General features: G+C 39.7%; 4 protein-coding genes and 1 pseudogene across 4 annotated transcripts; 4 read left to right on the forward strand and 1 right to left on the reverse strand.

The window, feature by feature from the left end:
- The first annotated feature begins 156 nt into the window (after positions 1–156).
- LOC120138848 (T-complex protein 1 subunit theta-like) lies at positions 157–3,729 on the forward strand. Its single transcript, XM_039154247.1, has 13 exons — positions 157–441; positions 575–837; positions 943–1,089; positions 1,202–1,363; positions 1,503–1,580; positions 1,703–1,836; positions 2,036–2,108; positions 2,199–2,276; positions 2,359–2,481; positions 2,616–2,710; positions 2,967–3,191; positions 3,303–3,360; positions 3,447–3,729. Exons 1-13 carry the CDS (start codon positions 294–296, stop codon positions 3,513–3,515), a joined length of 1,653 nt encoding a protein of 550 aa, XP_039010178.1. The 5' UTR covers positions 157–293; the 3' UTR covers positions 3,516–3,729.
- A 245-nt stretch (positions 3,730–3,974) lies between these two features.
- LOC120138849 lies at positions 3,975–5,574 on the forward strand (annotated as a pseudogene).
- Positions 5,575–6,069: 495 nt separating this feature from the next.
- LOC120138859 (protein NDH-DEPENDENT CYCLIC ELECTRON FLOW 5-like) lies at positions 6,070–7,519 on the forward strand. The gene is made up of 2 exons (XM_039154253.1): positions 6,070–7,157; positions 7,288–7,519. The coding sequence occupies exons 1-2, from the start codon at positions 6,198–6,200 to the stop codon at positions 7,480–7,482; spliced, it is 1,155 nt and encodes a 384-aa protein (XP_039010184.1). The 5' UTR covers positions 6,070–6,197; the 3' UTR covers positions 7,483–7,519.
- Positions 7,520–7,820: 301 nt separating this feature from the next.
- LOC120138860 (PHD finger protein ING2-like) lies at positions 7,821–10,273 on the reverse strand. The gene is given in 8 exon segments (XM_039154254.1): positions 7,821–8,162; positions 8,539–8,577; positions 8,689–8,763; positions 8,765–8,946; positions 9,049–9,112; positions 9,640–9,842; positions 9,931–10,002; positions 10,137–10,273. Coding segments are annotated over 8 exon segments (792 nt in total). The 5' UTR covers positions 10,183–10,273; the 3' UTR covers positions 7,821–8,051.
- Positions 10,274–17,253: 6,980 nt separating this feature from the next.
- Positions 17,254–18,156, forward strand: LOC120138863 (NADPH-dependent aldehyde reductase-like protein, chloroplastic). Its single transcript, XM_039154259.1, has one exon. It carries the CDS (start codon positions 17,327–17,329, stop codon positions 18,113–18,115), a length of 789 nt encoding a protein of 262 aa, XP_039010190.1. The 5' UTR covers positions 17,254–17,326; the 3' UTR covers positions 18,116–18,156.
- The last annotated feature ends 407 nt before the right edge of the window (positions 18,157–18,563 follow it).

Genomic DNA, 18,563 nt, shown 5'->3' on the forward strand with positions numbered 1-18,563 from the left:
CAATTCCGTAATTGGTTTTTCTGAAAACAAACAGACCCTAATTTCATTATGTTTTAAAAACTATTTATAATTTTTCTAAAAAGATCAAGTTTTCTCTCTCACGTGAGTTGAAGGCGCGTGGGAAGTGGTTTCTTCTATCCCCTAGGGCTTTCTGGGACTAAAACTCATTAACACTTACTAGACACTTCGATATACCATCTTCTTCAAAGCCAACAACGTAAAGATTGAATATTTCCCCCTCGTTTCTCCATTTCCAAAGGTTAGGGTTTTGAGTAAAAAGAAGAAGAAGGAAAATGGGCTTCTCAATGCAGCCTTATGGCATACAATCTATGCTGAAGGAAGGTCACAAGCATCTCTCGGGTCTCGACGAAGCTGTTCTCAAAAACATTGATGCTTGCAAGCAACTCTCCACCATCACACGCACTTCCCTTGGCCCCGAAGGTATCCTTTTTTGTTCTCTTTCATTTGAAATCTGCTGTTTTTTTCTAATACTTTTCGTTTGAAATCCAGATCAAGTGTTATTTTTCTAATGCCGCCGCATTTGCTTTTATTGATTGATCTACTGTTCCTTTAGGTATGAATAAGATGGTAATTAATCATTTGGACAAGCTCTTTGTCACCAATGATGCTGCTACTATTGTCAATGAGCTTGAGGTTCAGCATCCCGCCGCCAAGATTTTAGTTTTAGCTGGTAAGGCTCAGCAGGAGGAGATCGGAGACGGTGCTAATTTGACGATTTCATTTGCTGGTGAGCTTCTCCAAAATGCAGAGGAGCTTATTAGGATGGGTTTGCATCCAAGTGAGATCATCAGTGGTTATACTAAAGCAATTTCCAAGGTTCGCCTTTGCTTTCCCAAGTGACTTATATGACTTGATGTGTTGTGCTAATTATGATAACGTGTCGGATTTGCCATTATAGTTTTTGTCTTTTAATATTTGTAGACAATTGAGGAGTTGGGGGAACTTGTGGAGAAAGGTTCTGAAACTATGGATGTTCGGGATAAAGAGCAAGTTGTTACTCGAATGAAAGCTGCTGTTGCTAGCAAACAACACGGACAGGAAGATATATTATGCTCTCTTATAGCTGATGTAACTTGCAACTTATTCCTCTTCTCTTGTCTATCACTGATCCGTTTGTCTATTAGCTATAACTTTTGAAGGATAGCATGGTTACTTTTTATTTATTTATTTTGCATCATAGGCATGCATCCAAGTCTGCCCCAAGAACCCTGCAAACTTTGATGTTGATAATGTCCGAGTCACAAAGCTTGTTGGAGGAGGTCTGCATAATTGTACAATTGTTCGTGGGATGGTTTTAAAAGGCGACGCTGTGGGAAGTATAAAGCATGGGGAGAAGGCAAAGGTACACAATCATTTTTCTCCTTTCCATTCCTGGTTGATTAATTAATATCTATAACAGTTGGACTATAATCTTCAATTGGTAAAGATAAGTCTTATTGAATTCCGGCTTATGGATTTGTGTCGTGTTCACTTTGTAATAGGTGGTTGTTTTTGCTAGTGGCGTTGATACATCTGCCACTGAAACAAAAGGGACTGTATTGATTCACTCTGCTGAGCAGGTAATTTGTGAGAATAATATACATATTTTTGTCTTAGGTCCAACTCTGTGCTGATAAGTAAATGGAATTGGGGGTTTTCATTGGTCAAATACGTCTAATGTGGAAGGTTTCTTATCTTTCAGCTAGAGAATTATGCTAAAACTGAAGAAGCTAGGGTTGAGGAGCTAATCAAAGCAGTTGCTGATTCTGGTGCTGAAGTTATTGTCAGTGGAGGACCTGTTGGTGAAATGGCATTGCATTTCTGTGAACGTTACAAGTATATGAAGTTTTCTTTTCATATTTTAATTCTGCTCCTTTTTTCTGATTAATTTTGGATATATGCATGTTCTATGTAGTCGATTGATACTTATGACAAGTGTTTGATAGATTGGACTCTCTTGGATTAAAAAAACATCTTACTTTTGTAGCTTTTGCATCCTTGTTTAACATGTCTAGTTTGGATCCTTTTCTTGCAGGTTAATGGTCTTGAAAATCAGCTCGAAATTTGAACTGAGGCGTTTTTGTCGCACAACAGGAACTTCTGCTCTTGTGAGCATTCTATCTAGATTATTTTAAAAGAAAGGAAAAAAGATAATGTCTTTTGTTTGCAATCTAATGAGCTTTTAATTCTTTTGACAGTTGAAACTCAGCCAACCAAAGGCTGATGATTTGGGATTTATTGATTCAATTTCAGTTGAGGAAATCGGTGGTTCTCGGGTATGTTTGAGGAGTTTGCTTTTACTTGTATTTGGTTTCTTGTCCTTTGTTCATTTTGTTTTGTATCATCTATTGATTGTAGGTCACTGTTGTGAGAAGCGAAGAAGGTGGTAACAAGATTGCCACTGTGCTTCTACGAGGAAGTACTGATAGTATATTGGATGATCTCGAAAGAGCTGTTGATGATGGAGTGAATACATATAAGGTGATAGTCGCCGAATATTTACTTTGTTTCTATGTATTCTTCCGAGTATTGTAGTGTTTCTCCTCTGTAAACTTTATAGAGTAAACTTCAAGGGAAGTATCATTATCACTTTCTTAATGCCATATTTTTGTCAGGCAATGTGCAGGGACAGTCGTATGGTACCTGGAGCCGCAGCTACTGAAATTGAGTTGGCTAGAAGATTGAAAGAATTCTCCTTTAAGGAAACAGGGTGATCTATTATATTTCTTCTTTTACTTCTTTAACTATAAATTATCATCCTCATATTATGTGCTGCTCTTGCATGAATGGCATGATAGAATATTTTGCTGGATTTTTTGGGATTTGAAGCATCGTTTTTTTATTTTTTATCTTGCATATATTATGTATGTTTTATCTCTCTGTTGGGGATCTTCTATAAATTTTGGAATATACAGTAGATTTTGGATTACTAGAGGAGGCTAATAGGGAAATTGGATATTTTGCAGATTGGATCAATATGCCATTGCTAAGTTTGCTGAAAGTTTTGAAATGGTACCTAGAACTCTGGCAGAGAATGCTGGACTCAATCCAATGGATATCATATCTAAGCTGTATGAAAAACATGCATCAGGAAATACCAAAGTGGGCATCGATTTGGGGGGAGGCGAATCTGAAGATGGTGTTTGCAAGGATGTGTCAACCCTCAATATTTGGGATCTTTATGTCACCAAGTAACATTCTGATATTTTTCGACTTTTCTGACTCATGAGTTCTTCCTCATACAGACACACTGAGAGTACGACATCTCTCTTCTTTCTTGTGTTTCTTTCTTCTTTCGACAGGTTTTTCGCTCTCAAATACGCTGCTGATGCTGCCTGCACTGTTCTACGGGTAGATCAGGTAATTAACTCGAAACAGGGCTTGAATATATATATGGGTTTATACTATTTCCGTTCACCAAGCTTACCATTCCGTCAATTTTGTAGATTATAATGGCTAAACCAGCTGGAGGTCCAGGAAGGAGAGAGCAGCCTGCAGGGATGGATGAGGACTAAGCAAAGTCTCCTGCAACATCATCAGTCGATTACCTTTCTCTCGTATGTCACCGAGGGTTGTTTGGGATTTTGTTAGGCATCTTTTGAGATGCTTCAAACACTTTGAAACCAAGTTTTGGTTTTATTTTGAAAATGTTTATGGTTCTGTGTTGTGTTTATCATTTCTGTAATTTTTTCCATTAGTAAATCTGATGAATGTTGTCACCTTTGGCCATTAACATTTTGTTAGATCCGAATTCTCATTAATTCCATCTTTTACTGGAAATGTTTTATACACGCCAAATAAAAGAAACATAAAAATTTGCTAAAAACTGAAATAATCAAAGCAAACTTTCAATCCATCCTTTTTCTAACTGTTGGGGGAAAACTGAGCAGTTTTCAAACTGAGGTTTATTATGAAAACTTCGTATAAAAATATTAATTGAGTTAAAATAAATCAATAATTGCTAAATCAATAGTGCAAATATGTGAAAATGGAAGGCCAAAAAAGCATGTCCAAACAAAACAATTGCTAAAGGATGAGCCTACCAGCTTTGTTAGTACACTGAGTGGAAGCCAACAGAGTTTCTTCCTTCCAACAATGGCTTCCCTTCTTTCTTTCTCTCTTCCAAAACCAAACATAATCAGAACTACTTCTTCTCCTGCAACTCCTACTTCAACTACCCTTTCCTCTCCAGAAGCTCTCGACGAAAAATTCGGTCGCAAAGGCATCAAATTCTCGGAGTACAACAACGTTCCATTTGTCGAGCTGACAGTAAGAAATGGAAGCTCACTGAGACTAAGAATCCCTGATGCTCATGTCACTTCTTACAAGCCTAAGGTATACTGGAAAGAAGAAGGCTTAGAGGAGATTCTTTACACAGTCCCTGCTGGTGGAATAGACCCTACCAAGTCCAAAGGAGGGATTGGTTTGGTTATCAATGATGCGACCGAAAAAAGTTAGAAAGGGTCGCTTCTATCTGGTTATGAGTGGACTGTAAAGGATGCTGATAATGATGCCATTGATGCTCTTCAGGTATTTTCTCACTTGCAGGCATATATATACTAAGCCGAGTTCATATAGTTTACAAGTCTGTATCCTACCCTATTTGTTAGCTGTTATTAGATAATTATGGGATTTTGTTTAGAGCTGTAAACAAGCCGAGTTTGAATGAACCTGATATGTTCGTGATTGTTAATTTGTGTTTAAGACCGTTCATGATCGGTTCGTGCTCATATAATGCATGAACAGGTTGAGTTGAGCTGTATTGCTGGGACTCTAGATATCAGTTATGTCGTCTCTCTTTATCCATTAAGCATAGCAACAGCAGTCATTGTGAAGAACAATGGCCGCAAAGATGTGAGTTAACTAGTGCCATACTTAGCCATTTGAACTTCAAGAAAAGAAGTCGCACAGCAATTAACGGACTCCGAGGCTGCTCTTACTGCTCACATCCGCCGTTGTCTTCGCCGTTGGAGCTCTTATCCCCATCCGAAACAATGAAAACCGAGTCTTCGGGATGGTTCGGTTCTGATAATGAAGACAAACCAGGTGTTTGGACCAAACAAGATGTACCAATCACCATATTGAAGGATAAGCTCAGTAGAGTCTATGCTGCTCCACCACCAGAGAGGCAGAAGCCATTTTTTGAGACACCACCTTCAAACTATGAAACTCTTGATCAGGTAAAATAAACCCTTTATTTTCCTATTTCCACCATTTCAATATACAGATATATATATATATATATATATATATATATATATATATATATATATATGAAGTTTCACTTATTCGTTGGATCATTTTGCAGGGTAGAGAACTTTTCTTCAGGATAATAAGAATGGGGTTTGAAGATATATACTTATCAAGCCCTGGTTCATTAGCAGAGAAGTATGGGAAGGATTACTTCATCTGCACCGGCCCTGCTTCGATGCTGGTGCCTGTTGTTATAAAACCTGGTGAAAATTGGAGAGGAGCACAAGTCATTGAGCACGACAACTTGTAATAATTATATATAGATTCCATTTTTTCTAAAATTGTTCTTCCTTTTCAATTAACTGGTTGGGAAACCATTAGTTTTGTCTGTCACTGCAATTCATTAGTGCTTGCAATAATAAAACAGATGGAGGTTGCTGAGATTTGCACTGAAATTACTTCATGACTTAGCTACTAGCTGCTTTGGAATTTGATATCTAGATCTAGTATATATGATTTTCTATAGAAAAAATAGTATATCCGAGTTGGACACAGTCGTCTATGGCACCTGAATTCGAGTCACCTAGCTTTCGAGTCTGTCGGCTTCATACTTGATGAAACTATCAGAAGTAACAGGAAAGAAAATCGACTCCAACTAGGTTGTTTTGCTTTCTAAATGTTTGGTTTTGGGCACATTTCGGAAATGAACTTGGAACCAAGAAAACCAGGCATCAATCTAAAGGTGCTAAGCTCATTTCCTACCTATAGAAAAAGATAAGGTTGTTTACTTAGGTAATAAGTAAATGGTGATTTCTGTCACTAAAGAACAAAAAGGAAAATTAGCTTTCCAGTCCTTTAGAACCCACCAAAGACATTTTTTTTGAATTATCCTAATGGAAATCCAAGGATAAGGGACCACCCTCTTTCTCTCGTTGTAAAATCAATGAAAATCCACACCTAGCCGCTAGCCTGCAACTGAGACTAGTTCCAATAAGATTATAATCATGACTTTCAGTTCACTTTTCTCACCAAACTTCACTCCTTTTTCATCTGCAAGACCAATTAAGCATCAGTTATCTTATCATCCTTACCTTCCTTCTACATCTCTGCAACACAACAATATCAGGAGAGAGTTTTTGGTTCCGTATGTGACTTCGGTTCCTTACCAACCAATCAATGTGGACTATCTGGAGGGAGAATTCAGTGGCCATGGTGTCACCTTTGAAGGCATTGGTGACACTTGTGTTGTCAAGATGGGATTGGATAATGGCAGCAGAGCTACTTTGATGCTTCCAAGTGGTTTGATCACATCTTACAAGGTTCCGATGTGGCACAGCGGCACAGTTGAGCTACTGCACACGTCAGTTTCCGAGGGGGATGAAGGTGAAGCTGTGATACAAGGAGGGGTGTCTTTAGCACTTAACTGTGAAGATGATGATGAAATTTCATGGTCACCTAGTACTTGGGCTCTTCGTGATGTTAGAGGCAATTCAAATGACTCTATTAAGGTTGAACTGGTAAGCACTGATTCAGAAAATATGGTTGAAACAAGATATGTTGTGACACTCCAAGAGGATGTCTTAACCTCAGAGATTTCAGTCACAAACACGAAACCAACACCATTACGCTGGACCGGATCTATTATAAGCCATCTAACAGTTAGCAGTCCAGAAGCAACATATGCACTCGGATTAGAAGGATCAAATTTTCTCACTGTGACACCCTTTTTGTCCAATTTCGGTATAATTCCCCCAAATCTCGACGAGGAAAACAATTCCGACATTGGACAACTATGGGGTCAAATGGGACTTAAAAGGTTTTTCAGTGGCTTAGGTCAAAGAAATCAGAAGGATGCTAGAGAAGACACAATGGAGGGTGAAGAAGATGATGACTATAAGCAATTAAATGAGCAAATCAGCAGGATATATACCAGTGCACCTAGATTCTTTACACTCATTGACAGGGTAAATTTCTAGTAAATTCATTTAGGTTTTTATGGGGCTGACATTGCTAATTGTGATGAATTTTCTTCTAAATGAGTGTTTTTTTCCCTCTTCTTCTTCTTCTTCTTCTTTATATATATATATGGAACAGGGCAGAAGAAACTCAGTTGCAGTAGGAAGAGATGGATTTGATGAAATGTATCTGTTCAGCCCAGGTTCAAGCCATGAAATCTATGGAGACTATTCTTACATATGTGTAGGCCAGTCAGCTATGCTCAAACCCATAAACTTAGGTCCAGGAGAGGTGTGGAGAGGCTGGCAACAATTACACAATCCAAATATGTAAAACATATTAACCATGCTTTCATATGATTCATTAAGTGAACTTTCATGGCTACCAAGCCTGTGAAGAAAACATAACATTCTAATTGCTCGAACTCTGAATAAACTAAAGTAGCACATCATTTCTTGATCATGTAAAGAGAAAACATTTGCTTTCATTCCCTCTTGGAAACAAGAATGATAGACTATATTTTCAACAGAAAATACATCGGGTTATTAAATCGATCGATAAACGACGAGGTCTTAACAGAAGAGAGAATTTGGTTGTCTCTTGACTCTTCCATATTCTTTTAATAATCAAGATTATGGAAATTGGCTAATCTCATAGGGGAGGACAAAGATCAAGCTCTGGCAACATCTGATCATATACAATACATCAAAAGTTGAGATTTCTGCACATTTACTTTCAAGAATCTGAAGTTTTATCAAATTTAATTGTTCAAAGCTCTGTAACACAAGACCTATATCCGTTGATTGTACAGTTAACTACTTCCTAAGTTCTGAACAGGTAGCTGAAACAGGATAATGAGCAATTTACTGAAACATCTCAAATCATGCAAGACAGATATGTCTCTATTGGGATTGAGGAAGCAGCCTACAGGTTGGGCAGTACCACTTTCCCTTGAATCTTGTCTCCGGCGTCAGCCCAACACAAGCATAATGGAACCATTCACCTCCTTGGCACTGAAGGGATAGAAACGTTAAAACAATAAGTGCCAACCAAATTGTTAATAGTCAGTGTCAAATCATGATGGGCAAATAGATATCAAAATTTTGGGGTGATAGGGGTGCTTTGAGAGCATCATTATAGCCCAACATGTGTTTGTACAACGTATGCACACTACTGAAACCCCATATTATATACATATATATTTGGATACATTAATTCTTTCTCACAATCCATTATTTTGACACTAATATGTGATGTATATGATAAACTTTAAAAGCAGAGAAATATATAGAAGCCAATTAAAGAAATACAATACTACATTGCTACTGGCAAATGTTACCATCCAAAAAAAAAAGGGAAGAAGAAAAAGAAAGAGAGGAAGGAACTCACGTTTTCATTGTCACAGGCAATCATATCTCCAAATGACACCTAAATAATTGTAAAACAATCCTTCAGTTTTGAACCAAAGCTTTAAAACCAATTAAGCCATGAAAAAGTATGTAAATCAACAGTTATATCTACAAAATAAAGATGTGGAACCTGATGGCAGACACAGTAAGTTGGTTCATTTGGATCAATGGGTTGATCAACATCAAGAGGGCTAGCAAAATCTCTTATGGCTTCCTGGAGGAGGCATGAGTTCAAAATCCCTACCACGCTCTCGATCCCAATCTCTATCCCTATAATCAAACCTTTTTGATTGAGGTGTTCCATAAAAGAACTTGCGTTTCTCAAGCTTATGAGGAACAATAGGTAGCGGGGGGAGAATAGCAGGCTCATCCAGTGGAATTTTTCCTTCTGATAAATTGGAGGAAGAAAAAAGCATGGTGACAAAATAATCACTTGAGGAATAATTTTATCCCTAAAAAAAATGCTCAAATTTGATTGCAATTACTGTACCTTGCTTTAGATCATCTGCAAAGTAGGTCAAATCCTCGTCAAGACGTTTTACATGGCTATCAATCTGAAACAAGTTTCATAATTTTGTTATCTTTAATTTAATATGATTCACATAATGCAGGCAGTTTCCAAAGCTTCATATAAAAACCAATCCAGAACAATGGTTTCGGTTTAGATGACATTACATTCAGAAATGTGGCTGAACACAAGATGCAAAAATCTAATCTCTTTCTTATAGAGGGTAAGCCATCAAGGAAAATTATCTAGTTAGTCACAGACAAATTGAGTTACTTCCAAAACAATGCCTTTAACTTAGCTTGAATCAGATTTCTAGTGTTCTTCAATCTTCAACATTACAGTGATGGCTAAAGTAAAAACACTCGGATGCTCTGCCATACAAACAATTGCTTGGAGCTTGTGACCTACAAGGACTTGTATTCATATATGCTAGTTGAAAGATGGTGCACAAGATTAGCAATTCCATAGCTTTCTACACCGTCATACCACAAGGAACCTCAATAACAACATAACATAATCAACAATGCAAGCTAAATTAAGAAAAACAAAAACAAACAAACAATCGAAACTTACTAAATCATAAGCTTGTCGAGCCAACAAAACTTTTTCCGTGCACAAACTCAGTGCATTTTCTTGACTTGCCTCTATATCCTTCCTCATTTTTTCAATTATTTCCTCATCTTCATGACTATTGTTCATATAACTATTCCCGTTCCCTCTGTTCGCCGCCAATCCTAAACAATACTTAGTTTGCTGCCTCGTTTGATTAATCATAGCTTTTAAGAAGAAAAAAAGGTAATTCTTAATCAAAAACCCCAATTCAAAACCCTACATTCTGAATACCAAAAGAAATTATAGGCTTACATTGGGACCGTTCATCGAGTTCTCGGATTGTATTGAAGAGTCTTTGAAGCTCAGCTGGCAAGGTGCTTGAGTCTAATGGAAATAAGAACAAATTTTCGAAACTTCAAATCAAACATGAAATTCAAGCTCGAAATCAATTAAATTAAAAAAAGAGTAAAAATAAATAAATTTTGATGCGATAAAGCGAAGCAATTTGGGATTGTTACACTCCAAATAATCGTCGACATAGACGCCCGTTCTCGCGATTGCCATATTTTGCTAAGGGATTTGAAGTTGAAGGTTTTAGGGTTTTTGATTTGAGAGATCCTGCGATTTTCTATTTCTAGGTTTCGGGACAGGGATTAAAGTGGCAATATTATTAAAATATTGCATTTTTTTTTACTAAAACAATATTATCGACTAAAATAATATTTTTTATAAATGTATGATAAGTAGGGATGAGTTTTGATTAGATTGAATAGTTGAAGAGTTTTATTTTATAATTCAAATTTTATTTAATTTTTTTAAGTCGAATTGGATTGTTTAAGTTTCTGTTTAAATTTAACTTTAAACATTTGTATTGTTATGATACTAACTGATTTCATTTTAAACGACTTTCTATAACTATATACGATACATACATATTTTTATATATTATTTCTAGGCCCGACCCAATACATGTGTCAAATGGGCCTTAGCTCAGGATAACATATTTGAGGGGACATCAGTTTTCTAGTACTTATAGTGTGTATATATATATTTGGTCTAAAAAATTAGCCCAAAATACCTGATCGGTCGATGGAAGGCTTAGGGTAGGCGACGAAGATCCAATAAAAATTAGGGCCTTGATTATAATTACTATTTAAGCTAATTATTTATGCTTTGTCAATTATACGATACAATTATAGGAGCATAAAATTATTATCTCGTCCAGGACATTAAAACTCATTGAACCGACCCTGATTATTTCATATGCAATATACATATATTATGTAGAGTTGAAAGACTCAACTCGAACTTAAAAATTAATCCATTAATTATTAATTTTTTTAATTATTCGTAAGTACTAAGGGAGCGAGAAAAAAAGAATATATACCCAATCATTTCTCTCCGATTTTTAACAGTGTATGCAAAGCGTTGTAGCATTGATGATGCCAATGTTTTTTTTTAGAAATCCATGAGAAAAATGAGATTTCTTGGAATGCCATAGTCACATGCTATTGTCACGCCCTTGGAACTTCGACGCCTCGGAATGTGCGGCCTTAGTCGCCTTCTTAGTGATTGCGGATAAGTACGCCTAAAAATATCCCAAGCAAGGATGCTTAGAACCTCGACGGAAGCTAGACAATAGAACTAGCACAAGAAGGAAGATAAGAAAGCTTTGAGAGAATAATGCTCTTATGATTTCTCAAAGTGAAGGAATGAGTACAAATGAGGAGGGGAGGCCTCTATTTATAGCTAAAGCTCCCCTCAATGAGCGGCTAAGATCTAATTACATTGACGGTCGAGATTGACTCATACCTACCAAAAACAAGTGGGCATTATCTATACATATTTAAATGCCACCTAAGTCTTTGTGGCTTCTAGAAGGTCCAAAACACCACTTGGGCTGCTCTTCATGGGCTAACCTCGGTTGTGGGCTCGTGGTCCGTGACATTCTCCCCCACTCGTTCCGGTGACGCCCTCGTCACTCGTTTGGCATGAAATTGGTCTATTCGGGTTTTGAATTGCCAAAGTCCCTCGGCATGCTCCCAGCTCCCTTCGCACTCGGGTTGTCCCTTCCACAAAACGAAGTACTCATGCCTCGGGCGGTGTCCTGGTCGTCTAATAACTCTCTCCGCCTATATATCTTGGATCTCCTTGTCATAGAAGACCGCTACTCCGACTGGCGCTCGGTGTAACTTGCCTCGATCTGGATCCTCGGTATCCTGATGGTACGGTTTGAGTAGGCTAACATGGATGACGGGATACGCTAGAATGGTTGGAGGCAACTCCAATTTGTAGGCCATGGTGCCTACCCGCTTCACGACTAGGAAATGACCCTCGTATCTTCGCACAAGCCCCTTGTGCACGTCCCGCATGGCGCAAAACGTGGGCCAACTTTGCAAGGACAAGGTCGCCAACTTCAAAGTTCACGTCACTTCGCTTTCGGTCAACCCACTTCTTGGTCCGCTTTTCCGCCTTGTGCAAACAAGCTCGGGCTAAGTCGTGTTGCTCGTTCCACTCCTTGGCAACGTTGTGTGCTGATGGATTGGGCCCCTCATATTTGGTAACAACCGTGTTGGGTGTCAACGGTTGTTGCCCGGTCACGATCTCGAACGGACTTTGGCCAGTCTCATTGGTTGGCACTCACGTAGTGCCTCAGATAGATCTCTAACAGAGCATTCACTCGCTCAGTTTGCCCATCGATTTGTGGATGAACTGCAGTGGAAAAGTTCAAGCTCGATCCCATTAGTTTGAACAACTCCGTCCAGAACCTCCATGTGAACTGCGTGTCCCGGTCACTGATGATGGTTTTTGGCATCCCCCAATACTTCACCACATGCTTGAGGAAAAGTCGAGCCGCCTCCACGGCTGGACAAACTTTAGATGCCGGTATGAACGTCGTATACTTTGAAAACCTGTCAACCACAACCATTATACTTGAAAGTCCATCAATTTTGGGCAAACCAATTATAAAATCCATGGAAATACTTTCCCATGGGAGCTCCGGAATAGGCAATGGTTGCAGTAGTCCCGCCAGTTTCTTTGCCTCGATTTTGTCTTGCTGGCACACAAGACAAGTCTTCACATAGGCCTGTACATCTTCAGCCATGTGCGGCCAATAGTATTGCTCCGAAAGTAAAGCCAAAGTCCGATCAACCCTCGGATGTCCCGCCCACTTGGAATCATGGCATTCCTTCATGAGCTCCTTGTGTAACTTCCCATATCGAGGCACAAAGAGACGATGGCCTCGATGGTAAAGTAATTCTCCTTCGAGCCAAAACTCCCGGGTTCGCCCCTCCTTGGCTCCCTCGATGATTCGTTCGGCCACAGGATCATGGGGTAATCCTTCTTTGATCCTCTCGAGGAGAGTACCTTCCACAGTTTCGATGGAATACCTCCGGCTTAAGCCATCTGCAACACAATTAACCTTTCCGGGCTTGTACTCTAAGGAAAAGTCAAACTCGGCAAGAAACTCTTGCCAACGTGCTTGCTCGGGAGAAAGCTTCTTTTGGGTGAGGAAGTAACTATTGGCAACATTGTCTGTGAACACCACGAACTTGGACCCGAGCAAGTAATATCGCCATATACGCAAGCAGTGTACAACTGCTGTCATCTCCTTTTCATGAACCGAGTACCACCTCTCGGTCTCATTGAGCTTCCGGCTTTCGTATACAACCGGATGTCCCTCTTGCATGAGGACTCCACCAATGGCAACATCGGATGCATCGGTGAAAACTACAAAAGGCTTGGTGTAGTCTGGCAGCACCAACACAGGCTCATTCACCATGGCCTCCTTGAGCTTTTCAAAAGCATCTTGACATTTCGTGCTCCATTCCCACGCCTTGTCCTTTTTGAGTAGCTCGGTCAAAGGCGTGGCAATCTTGGAATAGCCCTTCACGAATCGTCTGTAATAGTTGGTTAATCCCAAGAATGCTCGCAACTCGGTCACCTTGGTGGGTGGATTCCACTCGTCAATTGCCCGAATCTTGTCCTTGTCCATCTGGAGCTTGCCTCCTCCAACGACATGGCCTAGGAACGACACTTCCTTCTGAGCGAACGAGCACTTTTCTTCTTTAACATAGAGCTTGTTCTCTCGTAAGACTTGGAACACCCTTCTCAAGTGTTCAATGTGTTCCTCTAAGGTCTTACTGTACACCACAATATCATCAAGGTAAACTACAATGAAATGATCTAGAAAGGGTTGTAGTACCTTGTTCATCAATGTGCAAAAGGTGGCCGGAGCATTCGTGAGGCCAAAGGGCATCACAAGGTATTCGTAAGAACCGTACCTGGTCACACAAGCTGTCTTCGGTTCATCTCCTTCGGCTATCCTGACTTGGTAATAGCCCAATCGTAAATCTAGCTTGGTGAACCACTTTGCACCACCAAGCTGATCGAACAAGTCCGCAATGAGGGGAATGGGATACTTGTTCTTTACTGTGAGCTTATTTAAAGCTCAGTAATCTATGCACATCCGTAGAGAACCATCGTGCTTCTTTTGAAATAGCACCGGTGCACCATAGGGGGACTTGGATGGTCGGATGTATCCGGCATCGAGGAGATCCTTCAATTGTTTGCGCATCTCCTCTAACTCGGGCGGAGCCATTCGGTAAGGGGCCCGAGCGGGTGGCTTTGCATTCTCCACCAACTCAATCTTGTGATCCACCTTCCTCTTTAGAGGTAACTTCTTGGGTAATTCGGCAGACATCACATCCTTGAATTCTACCAAGACATGCCTTACCATGTCGGGAACTTCCTTGGTTGTGGTTGGTTCGTCACACACACCAAGGTAGCTAAAAAGGTCGGTTCCTCCTTGCGCACCGCCTTCGAGAATTGGATTACGGACAACATCTTGGCCTCAATTCCGGGCCCTCGGCTCACAGGAATAATGCATTGTTGCTTTGGATCCAGGATGCACAAGCAATCGGCAAAAGGCACTGGGAAAGCATTTATTCGGTCCAAAAACTTAACCCGAGAACAAAGTCGAAGTCATCGAGAGGGATTACCTTGATGGCTTCCTTTCCGGACCAACCTCTGACGGTTAGCTCGATTCCCTTTGCGACCCCCGCAATTGAAACTTCTTCGGCATTCACGGTTTTGATGGATCCCGTTGCCTTTTCCACATGAAGGCCAAGTCTCTTGGCAATTTGTTCGGACATGAACAACTCTGAGGCACCGGTGTCTACCAGTGCGCTCATCTTTTTGGCCTGCGATGGTGATGTCTACGTACATCAATCCCTTCTTCTTGCGGCCCTTCTTGACCTCCATGGTGCTGAGGATGAAGCCAAGCTTGAGAGTCTCACTCTCTACCCCATCATTCTCCTTGATGGCAACAACTTTCACAAGTTGAGGACAATCTCTTTTCATATGATTTCCTCCACAATTGAAGCACGCTAATTCCCCTTTCTTCTCCCAAGGATAGGAGAGCTTTTTGGGTCGATCATTCGTCTTCCCATGATTTCCAGTTGGCTTGTGAAAGCTTCCTTTGGATTGGTACTCTCAGAACACCTACGACGCCACCATAACATAGCAACATCGTTAAGATAATTGGAAGCAACATTTACCTTGGTGGTATCATCTCTGATACCCATGCCACGGAAGAATTGCTCTATGCCCCAAATGAAATTCTCCACATCTTGGGCATTTCGACTCCCCTTGTACTCCTTCGGTTTAGGGACGTCGATCCTGGGTCTTGGTGCTTGCGCCTCCCCAGTCACTCCATTCTACACGGTCGCCTTGTAGACAAGCAGCTCGCTCTTGAGCTCCTTTACCTCTTGCATTATTTCGGCTCTCATGGCCAAGTACATGCTCTCGAGGCCTCTGGTACGCTCGTCTACGTTCTCCGTTAACTCGCTGATGATGCTTGGGTTTCTTCACGGAGTACATCCTCCACGGACTCCACCTTCTCTAAGCGAGATTCGACCGAGTCTTGAGTCTCTTGGACTTCATTATATTGGTCTTCCAATCTGCCGACCCCCTTTGCTCGAACGAGGCCACCATATCCTTCGAGTTTGCTCATTTCTTCGGTATGGTAACACGAGTAACCTCGCTTATTGGGGCCTCGTCTGGGTTTTATTGTGCCATTCTCACGAAACTAGCTCTGATACCACTTGTCACGCCCTTGGAACTTCGACGCCTCGGAACGTGCGGCCTTAGTCGCCTTCTTAGTGATTGCGGCTAAGTAAGCCTGAAAATATCCCAAGCAATGATGCTTAGAACCTCGACGGAAGCTAGACAAGAGAACTAGCACAAGAAGGAAGATAATAAAGCTTTGAGAGAAGAATGCTCTTATGATTTCTCAAAGTGAAGGAGTGAGTACAAATGAGGAGGGGAGGCCTCTATTTATAGCTAAAGCTCCCCTCAATGAACGGCTAAGATCTAATTACATTGACGGTCGAGATTGACTCATACCTACCAAAAACAAGTGGGCATTATCTATACATATTTAAATGCCCACCTAAGTCTTTGAGGCTTCTAGAAGGTCCAAAACACCACTTGGGCTGCTCTTCATGGGCTAACCTCGGTTGTGGGCTCGTGGTCCGTGACACTATTCTCAATATGGATACGACATCGAGGCCATGGATCTCTTTGGGAAAATGAGCAAGTGACTTTTATTAAAAAAAATTGGACCATATAATTAATAATTCTATTATTTCTCACCTTAATTGGAACATATAATTAATAATTTAATTATTTATTTCTTAAAAAAATCAGTCAAACATATAGTTAATAGTTCCTTTTGATCACTCTGACCTTCTAATATACGAAGTTTAGAAGGTTGTGTTAACTTTAAGAGTGGTATCCATTATAATGATTAGGTTAATCTATGTAAAATTATTTATAAGACAATGACTTTTATTATAACACGATAAATCATTTAATTTTTTTCTATTATTTCATTATTAGTTATCGGTTAATACTAACATTTTTGTTTCAGAGCTATACTGTTTTCTAACACCACCAAATCATGGGACTATTATTAGCTTGTAGTCATGTGGGTTTGGTGGATGTGGGTTCGAGATGCATGCCACTTTTATCCTTTTGAATATAGATTTTGTTATATTTATCGAGTGATTTCAAAGATAAAAGAAAAAATTATAATTTTTGTTAAAGAGTGTAAATTTAAACAATAACGTAATTTGCAGAGTATGTATAGATTTAGAGAAATTATATATAAAATATCATCTTGTAATGAATCTTGATTTGGTTGTGAAGAATATTTCAGTTTCTAATGACTGCCATTCACTGCATTTTTTGTTCTTTATTTTGCTTTGCACCACGAAGCATCAACATCTCATTTGGTATGCTTATTCCATTGATTCTTGCTTTCCAGTTTCAATATTCTTTTGGATTATGATATATTTATTTATTTAATAGAAAATGTGTTGTGCTTCCCAAGTCAAATATACGTCATGGCATACGTGTACCCACCTCATCGAACTTTCTCAGATTTCATTTGCTTTATTTTATGATGCATTCAATGTATCAATTACGCAAAGACTGAATTGTTTAATGTTTATCTCCATTTTTATTTTGAGTGGGTAGTCTGATGGAGATTACTTTTCCCAAGTCAGAAGCTTGACTTTGCTACATACAAATACAAATATTGATGGCATCCACCCATTTCCAAAACCCCAATATATAAATCTTCTCTCCAAGTATCATCTTCTCAAACTCACAATTTCACCATTTTTTTGCAGCAGAAACAAGCATGGAGGTGTCATCATCTTCGCTTCCACTCAAGGACCGTGTAGCAATAGTAACCGGTGGCTCTCGTGGCATCGGCCGTGCCATTGTCAACCATCTTCATTCTCTCGGTGCAAGTGTTGCCATCAATTATGCTTCCAATTCTACACAAGCTAATCTTTTGGCATCGGTGTTGAATGCGTCGTGCACCGCCGATCATCCCCGAGCAGTCGCCATCAAAGCCGATGTTTCCGACCCAGATCACGTCAAGCTACTCTTCGATAAAACCGAGCAAGAATTCGGGTCCAAACCACACATCCTTGTCAACTGTGCAGGTGTGATGGATCAAAAGTACCCATCCTTAGCAAACACATCAGTGGAGGATTGGGATGTGACATTCAACATCAACACTAAAGGATCATTTCTCTGCTGTCGAGAGGCATCGCGTCGGTTGACTCACGACGGCGGAGGAAGGATCGTAACGATCTCGACATCTCTGGTGGGATCACTCTTGCCTGGATATGCAGCTTATGTTGCTTCAAAGGCAGCTGTTGAGGCAATGACGAAGATTTTGGCTAAGGAACTCAAAGGCACGAAGATAACAGCAAACTGTGTCGCTCCGGGGCCGATAGCCACGGAGCTGTTCTTTTCCGGTAAGACTGAAGAAACTGTCCAGAGATTTGTGGATGCTTGCCCTTTAGGTCGGTTGGGTGAGCCAAAGGATATAGCAGGAATTGTAGGGTTTTTAGTGAGCGATGCTGGAGAGTGGACCAATGGGCAGGTTATTAGGGTGAATGGAGGAGTTGTTGTGTAGACTCTAAACAGCATCATGCTGCAATGTCCTTTTACCCTACTCTTTTATATTATAAATAAAGATATAATGTTAAAATTTACCTTTAATTTGGACAAAATAATTATTCTACTTCTTATTTTTTTTCTTTTAATTATTTTAACTGTCAACATTTCACTTTATACAAAATGTCTTTGGTTAGATAAAACAACTCATTGATTATTACCTACAAGATGCACAACTGCCACTTATTAAAATAGATAATATGACAAATATCTTTCATCTAAAATGATGAAATGATATGTAATATATATCATGTGTTAAAAGAGATTACGTGATATATATCATGTGTTAAAAGTGATCACTTGGTACATATCGAAAGTGGTGACATGCTAAATATCATATGTCAAAAGTAATGAGGTGACATATCATATGTTGAAAGTGATGATATGACATATGTTACTAATCAAAA

The sequence above is a fragment of the Hibiscus syriacus genome, unplaced genomic scaffold, assembly GCF_006381635.1.
Source record: "Hibiscus syriacus cultivar Baekdansim isolate YM2019G1 unplaced genomic scaffold, ASM638163v2 tig00110710_pilon, whole genome shotgun sequence".
In the NCBI taxonomy this organism is placed as follows: Eukaryota; Viridiplantae; Streptophyta; class Magnoliopsida; order Malvales; family Malvaceae; genus Hibiscus; species Hibiscus syriacus.

Coding starts and splice junctions, on each gene's coding strand:
- LOC120138848 (XM_039154247.1), top strand. CDS start 294: ATGGGCTTCTCAATGCAGCCTTATGGCATACAATCTATGCTGAAGGAA. Junction 2,482..2,615: donor ATGGAGTGAATACATATAAG/GTGATAGTCGCC, acceptor TATTTTTGTCAG/GCAATGTGCAGGGACAGTCG. Junction 3,192..3,302: donor TGGGATCTTTATGTCACCAA/GTAACATTCTGA, acceptor TTCTTTCGACAG/GTTTTTCGCTCTCAAATACG.
- LOC120138859 (XM_039154253.1), top strand. CDS start 6,198: ATGACTTTCAGTTCACTTTTCTCACCAAACTTCACTCCTTTTTCATCT. Junction 7,158..7,287: donor TCTTTACACTCATTGACAGG/GTAAATTTCTAG, acceptor TATATGGAACAG/GGCAGAAGAAACTCAGTTGC.
- LOC120138863 (XM_039154259.1), top strand. CDS start 17,327: ATGGAGGTGTCATCATCTTCGCTTCCACTCAAGGACCGTGTAGCAATA.